Source organism: Octodon degus, unplaced genomic scaffold (assembly GCF_000260255.1).
Source record: "Octodon degus isolate 3935 unplaced genomic scaffold, OctDeg1.0 scaffold00043, whole genome shotgun sequence".
In the NCBI taxonomy this organism is placed as follows: Eukaryota; Metazoa; Chordata; class Mammalia; order Rodentia; family Octodontidae; genus Octodon; species Octodon degus.
In genome coordinates, this window is record NW_004524619.1 from 10014721 (window position 1) to 10022311 (window position 7591).

General features: G+C 44.6%; 1 protein-coding gene across 2 annotated transcripts in view; it reads left to right on the forward strand.

The window, feature by feature from the left end:
- Positions 1-6126, forward strand: part of Dcp1a (decapping mRNA 1A) — a 66343-nt gene extending 60217 nt beyond the window's left edge. Inside the window, exons 9-10 of one of the 2 annotated variants that reach the window (XM_004631635.1) lie at positions 1599-1817; positions 2123-2421. In XM_004631635.1, the coding sequence (XP_004631692.1) occupies positions 1599-1817; positions 2123-2203 (300 nt within the window). In that variant the 3' untranslated portion in view covers positions 2204-2421. Of the gene's footprint in view, positions 1-1598; positions 1818-2122 lie in introns of both variants that reach the window. The other variant, XM_004631636.2, reaches the window with a different exon arrangement.
- Positions 6127-7591: the final 1465 nt, after the last annotated feature.

A 7591-nucleotide genomic window follows, 5' to 3' on the forward strand; every position in this document is an offset into this window, starting at 1 on the left:
CTGTCCTTCCACAGTCCTCATTTCCCTTCCTTGTGATTATCCTTTCAGGCCTCCCCACACACAGACACCCTTTTCTTTTTGGTATCTTGAAAAAAGGTCTCAGTATGTGTCCAGGCCAGCCTTGAATTCACTGTGCACTCCGGGCTGGCCTCGAACTCAAGATGACCCTCCTGCCTTAGCCTCCCGAGCCCTGGGATCACAGGTGTGCACTGCCTGGCAAGGCCTCAAGGCTTGCATGTGTTGTCCCCAACTCCCCATCACCCACCAAGCTTGAAATCCACATCTTATGTTCAGTTATCTTCTTGTCACCCACCTTTGTGCCTCTGAACAGGTAGATATCTTCTTGAGGCTCAAATTTAAGGTAAATCTAGCTTCTGCCTGTTCACAGAGAGCTTTCAGCCTGGCTTTGTACTAAAAAAAATGATAAATGACTCAGATACCAGGATCCATAGCCGTAAAACTCTGGCAAGCTCTTTGCTATTGGTACATGAGGAGGTAACATGTAAAAGAAGAGAGGGGCTGCCATGTGGCTCAAAGGTAGAGCACATGCTTAGCATGATTGAGAATGCAGCTTAGTGCAGGGGTTCTAGGTTCAGTCCCCAGTCGGCGGGGGTGGGGGGGAGGATAAGCCATTCAGAATAACTAACAACTTCATCACCGCAGAACGTTTCATATCTTTGGTCGAGCCATTTCCTCAGCTCCGCCCCCAAGGAAATGTTGTTTTTATCTATCGCGTGGGCTCGTTCTCACTGTGCCCGTGGGACTTAATTCTCATGACCACATCTGCACTGGTTGGGCGTGGCTTCCCGATGACTAGGGCAGTGGGGGCAAAGCTGTGGCCCGTGTGCTGCAGCAAGCAGGGAAGGCTCCCAGAGGTTTGCCACCACTGCTCTAGGGCATTCATCTCTGTTTCATTTTGGGTTTTGTTGTTTGTTGTTAGGGTTTCTCTATGTAGTTCAGGCTGGCCTCAAAACTCAGGCAAGGGGAAACAAAAAAAAGGTGGTCCTCAGCTTAGAGCATTCTTCTGTAAGTGAGTTCTTCTCTGTAGCTAACTGGGAGCTTCATAGCCAGATACGGTATATGTTGAAATGTTTTATTTTTCAGACAGTCTCAATATAGTTCTCGAGGCTAGCCTCAAATCTAGTGATCCTTCTGCCTCAGCCAGCCAAGTGCTGGATGTACACCACAGTGATTGGCTTAAAATGTTCAAATGTTTCTACTAAATGCTTTTCTGAACCCAAAAGACTTAGTGTTTGGGAGCTGGGGTATAGCTCAGTTGTAAAGCACTTGCTTAGCCTGCCTAAGGCCCTGAGCTCAATCACCAGTGCTACAGAAAGAGCCAGGTGTGGTGTGCACCTGGAACCCCAGCACTCGGGAGGCTGAGGCAGGGAGGTCGTTGCAAGCTGAAGGCCAGCCTGAACTGCATAGTGAGACTCTGTTTCAAAAAGACAAAAAAAGGAAGGGAGGGAAGGAAAGGGATGGAAAAAAGAAGCCAGAGGGAGGGAGGAGGTGGATAAAAACAGTGTTGGTTCGACGGCTAGTGCTTGCTTCCACACCATATAAAATGACTGTTCCCAACCCTGCCCCCACACACACAGGTTGCAGGCCCTCCGTTAGTTACTGCGACAACCACAGCAGTGTCTTCAGTCCTGCTGTCCCCAAGTGTTTTCCAGCAGACTGTTCCAAGGTCCACAGACCTTGAGAGGAAAGCAAGTTCCCCTTCTCCCCTCACCATTGGAACACCAGAAGATCAGAGAAAGCCTTCCATTATTCTCAGCAAGTCTCAGCTCCAGGATACACTGATACATCTAATAAAGGTATGTGGGCTGTCATCATAGTCTCGGTGTTTTTCTTCTTTAATAAAAGAAAAATGTTATAAGTTCGTACATATTCAGAAGACCAATGTTGAGTAATCTAATATTTCTCCCTCATAAGTTTATACTCTTGATGGAGTAATAACTTAATAGACTCCACGGTGTTAATCATGATGGTCTGTGGGTGATGAGATTATTTGGGTAATTAGTTATACCAGTCATTTATATAATTTGTTCTTCAGCTGTTACCAGGAAGTTCTGATGAGGTAAATGTGATGCTGACATTCTCACCCTCTTGTCTCTTCCAGAATGATTCCAGCTTTCTCAGTACACTTCACAACGTTTACCTGCAGGTTCTGACAAAGAACAAAGACAACCACAATCTATGACTGGGGTGGAATAAATCTGAAGGCAGAGAGAGGGTCAACCTCAAAAACCAATAGGCTTCACCATGGAAACTTCTTTCTAAATGGAACATGGAGTTGTGAGAATTTTGAAGTTGAGCCTGTGAGCAAGAGACTCAGTCCTGAAGAATGTTTCCAAGTGACATTTCTCAGTGATAGCAGAGATTTCACTGGGAAGCATCACCAGCAGACTTTTATTTTGAGAAAACAACAAAAAGATCATTGTGTTAAGTTTTATGGGTGTTTTCATCATGTGATGAATGTGTGAAATAGGGCGTCTGGTTTTCAGCTTACTTTTCAAGGACTTAGGGAGGAGTAGCCACCAGCCTTGCAGCGCAGCTCAGCCTGCACCCCTCCCTCCCACCCACCCACTAGACGTGTCATAGATGCTGACCAGAGTAGAAATCAGTTCTAAAAGTAGCTTTGAGTTTTAAAGAATCAGCAGTTAAGTTGATACATTAGGAATTATTTGTTCAAGTGAAGTGTATTTTATATATGTGGCCCCACTTGGGCCTTTGAGATTCTGGAATTCCTCAGCATTTTGTTTCTTCGATGGCCCTGCTCGTGCTGTGTAGCAGGCTCTAGTGCAGCATTACAGCTCAGAGAGGGTCGTCCTGAGACCCGGGGCGATAGCCTTGGAAATCGGCTGGGGCTAGGAATGTTCAAGTCCTACCAGAAATGTTCATTTTAAGTTAAACTTGCCAGTGGTTTTGAAAATGTTAGTTTGGTGTGTAAAACACAGCCTTTTATTTTCCTTTTCTGTCTAAACACAGTTAAAAGTCATTGTTAATTTTTTCTTTAACACTGACAAAAGAACTGGTGGACCAATCTGGTAAAGCCATTGTGGTTCCGTTCCTCAAGTGTACTGAGAACAGTTTTAAAGCTATGCAGAAAAGGGAACTGTTGCTATTCACACTGCCCTTACTTTGTTGTAGACTATGGCATTTAAAAGAAAGTATGAGATTGAGAACTTTACCCATGTGTTCCTGGGCTGTGAGTACTTCTCCAGCCCAAAGTGTGAAAATGTGTAAAGATGCTTTGTTATGCTGCTATTGATCTGCCATGATTTATATTTATTCTTTTATGGCATGTGATGTTTAGTAATATTTTAATGTAGATTTTGATTTATTTCAGCAATAGTAATTTTAAGATGTCCTTTGGATGAAGGTGTCTTCTTTTCTATGACATAGGTCGTTTTGTAGTATTTAACCAGTTACGCTGCACTGCTTGCTTTTCTGAGCACTATTTAATGATGGGGTAAAAACCCACTTGGCTCAACCAGCTCGCGTGAGCGTTAGCTGTGAATAATGCTGACAGATGAGATGGTTCCTTGAGAACAATCATTTAAGCTTTAATGGTAACTCAATCATAAACCGGTAGGGGGTTTTCTAGCTGAAATTTTAGGAATCACCTGCGAATTATGTACTTACTTTAGTTTGGTCTTATTTTTTTAGCATAAAGGATACTTCATCTGGTTGGTTTCTGTTGATCTTAAACATGCTTCCTGGACAGTGTTTCTGCGCAACTTACTGTCTTCTCTTACTGTCTGCCTACTTTGTGTGAATTCTGTAGAATTCAGGGAAGCTTATAAGTTTTCATACTCAAGTAGGAGTAGTTTGTTTTCAAAGATAGTGTTATAAACTCAGCAACCAAAACTAAATTGCTCATGCATCATCTGAGAAAGACTTACAGGAAGATAAAGTTATGGTGAGACAAGGACTGTTGCTGACACCAGGAAACGGTGTGCAGAAAGCCACATGGCTGTTTTCGTAAAATGACTTTCCAGTAGGTTTGCTCGTGCCCCAGGTGTAGTCTCAGTGGGCTTTAGTAATCAGGTGGATCAAGGATTCTCGTTGTAATAGACATTTGAATTTAAATGATGCTTTTGAGTATGTTTAATAATATGAGAGAGTACCCTAAAGAGGGTCTATAATCAGTCTGTTAATTTTCATCCTTTAATCCTAGGAATGAATACGATGTACAGTGAAAGAAAATCAGTGATAAGGCTTCCTTAGTGTGAAAGTAAACTTCTAAGTGCCCAAGTCATGGAAGCTTGAAAAGGGTAAACCTGGCTCCCTCCCGGGTTTCTATATTCAGTCCATTTGCTTAAACTTCAGAAGCCCGAAGTTGTGGTCGTGATCGCCAGGAAGTCCCGGCCAGAATGCATCCCAGAGAGCAGGCCCGGCCTGGGCGCGCAGGTGGTGAGCTGGGCCCGCCGCAGTCAGTTGCCTTACCGCTCGTGCGGGCTTCCCTCCAGAACCTCATGCTAGCTTAGATTGCACGTTCACGTTGCTGCCGTGTCCTCACTGGGAACTTCGTGGAATGGAAATGGACACCAAGATGGACATGCTGCTTACTAGCTTTCGCAGAACCCTGGGAGGCTTGCGTTTGGACCGCTATGTCCCTCTGTCTGCGCACCCTTGTGCACCCCTGCCCCCTAACCGCTGCAGCCCAGAGCAGTAGCCCAGAGTACAGTATGCGTATGGCCTCACCAGTGGGTGGCGCTGCTCTTTATGTTGTAGAATGATGTCTTTGAATTGACACAGAAACCACACACACCTGTGTACCTCACGGCCGGCCTTACTCCTCTTTGAGCATCTCTCCTGGGATTTGCGAGTTGTGCACGTTGACCTGCTTCACCTTAGATCCTAAGCTTGCAAGTGGCCATCAGTATCAGAAGCGTTCTGTGTGTGTGGAATGTCCACAGCTTACCTTGAACAGAGTGGTGCTTTCTGTGCAGAAGTGGAGCCACTCTGGGCCCTTCGCTGCAGGAGGATGCGCAGGCTGGCTTGGCACGTGTCGGCTACATTGTGCATGTCCAAGCATTTGCGCTCTTTCCAGCCTGTGTTCTCTTGTAGAAGTTGTAAACCCCACCAAGTCCACTGTTAGGGAAATATTTTTAAACCATTCAGCTTTATTACTCTCCTACCCCAAAGAATGTAGTTTGAATTTTTCTTCTTTTGATAGTAGAGGCCATAACTGCCATTCTATTACTAATAATGCAACATGAAATTGGAGGTGCCTAACTGCTTAAAAAACAAAATCAGCCATCATACTGTAACTTGGAGAGGACGAGGCGGCACGTGCCCACGTGAGCACCCAGCACCGCCAGGAGGACCGAGGCAGCACGGGCTAGGCCTGCGGCCTTGCTGCGAGCTCCCCGCAGAGCACGTTCCTTGCCTGCCTTCGCTTTTCTTCAGCTGTGTCTACAGTACCTTCTGGAAGCAGCAGCGCCCTGTGTTTTCATTGCCCAAAATGTTAAGATCTGAGTAAAGCAAAGCAGCTTGCAGTAGGTTTTTAGAAGCTGTGTTTGAGAACACGTCCGTGAGGGCCAGGGCCTCAAGCAGCCTGGTTGTCAGCAGATTTCAGCAGGAGAGAGGCGTGCAGTGTTTCCCTCAGATCTGGATTTCCCATCTTTCTTGAACATGCAGTATCCATCCCTTTGAAGTGGGAAAAATGCAAAGTTGTGTTTCCCTCTTACCTGCGTGAATCCTTAGGAAACGTGTTTTGAAACTGTTCTAAGTGATCTTTGTATGCGGTGTCACTGCTTGGCAGTTGGCTCTCCGCCGTCCCGCGTTCTCCGCTTCCTGCAGCGTGGGGTGAGAAGCCAGGAGCTACAGCAAGGGTGTGTGTTCTGTGGGCGCAACGCTGCATCATTAACATTTTTAACGGTATGGGTTTTATACCATCTGTGTGTGTTTGCAAATATTAAGTTATTACATGTTTTAAAATGAGCATTTTTCATCTTAAATTTTATATGTTTGCAAATATATTTTTTTAATAAAATTTCAAAACCAAGTTTTAGCACCTACTAAATGTTCCCTGTGTTTTTATTCAATTTGTAGACATAGGAACTTTTAAGATGGATGTGGTAGTACACACCTGTAATCCCAGCACTTGGCACTGAGGCAGGAGGATTGCCGTGAGTTCAAGGCTATACACATATTCGTGGTCAGCCTGCGCTGCATAGTGAGACCCTTTCTAAAAAACCAAAAATAGCTTTTGAATGAATTGCTGTACCTTTCTGGGCTTCCATATTGGTACGATGGGGTGGGGACAGCAAAGAAAACCTCCCCCACCTGTTCTAGGCTGGGTCCTCAGACAACCACGTAGGCAGGCAGATAGATAGATGGGGAGCTGATAGACGAGAAGCAAGTCAGCGTAGTCTGGGCAATTTAGCAAAATCCTATCTCAGAACATGAAACAGGAGTTAGGGACATAGCACAGTATAAAGATTTGCTCCCCAGTACTGGAAAGAACAGTTACAACAAATTGAGCTTAAGGATCCTAAGTGGTTATTGACTCTCCAGGTCTAGAATCCAACAACATCACATTCTTCTTTTTCCTTGGGCTTTTGGTGCTAGGGAGTGACGTGAGGCCTCGCCCATGCTGCTGTCCTCATGCTGCAGCTCTCGGTTATCTTGGCAGCCTTGATCGGCAGTTTTTTGTGGCTACTGGGAATTGAAGCCAGCCACATAGCGAAACACTACCAAATGCATTTAAAAAAAAAAAAGTGAATTGGTTGGGGCTGGGGAGATAGCCTAGGAGCATAAATGCCACACGGCAAGCACAAGGTCCCAAGTTTGATCCAAAAAAAATTAGTTGTTACTTCACTTTTGGTAAATCGGGGATTGACGCCATCGCCAGTTTCACATTTTACATTTGAAGTAAGTTTATCGCCTCAGTCCTCTCCCCATCCATGCCATCTTGACACAGATACAATTTATTTTCTTTTTTAAACACAACTCTTATTTTTGTTGTTTGGGTTTTTTGTTTTGTTTTTTAAGAGGGGGCCTCTCACTATGCAGTTCAAACACTTTGTAGTCCAGGTAGGTTTGGAACTTGCAGCATTCCCCCTGCCTCAGTCTCCCAAGTGCTAGGTGTACAGGTGTGTGCCACAATGCCCAGCAACAATGAAGAAGGCAGCCTCTCAAATACGAGTCCAATGTACAATCAGCTTTCCCACAAAATCACATCATTATCTGCTATTTAAATCCTGGATTATGAAGACAACAATATGTAATGTATTAATTATTGAAACTGCCCTTTTAATCAGTTTTGAAACTATCTCATTGCTATTTGTTTCTCAATAAAATAAAAAGTCATGATGACTGTGCTAAAAAAATAAATCCTGTATTATGAGTACTATATTCTTCACACAACACACACCAGCTTACTGTAGACATTATAAATGCACCTCTGCCTCCTCTCACAGGAGGGAGATACCACAAAAGTGGGGTCTTGTGCTCATTGGACAGTTTCATATCTGCCCAATTGCCGTAGATCCACATCCACAGACCAACCACAGACAGGGCAACCCCATGTACACTGATAGAATTCCTGGAAAGACCCTGCTCTCAAAACCCAGACAGC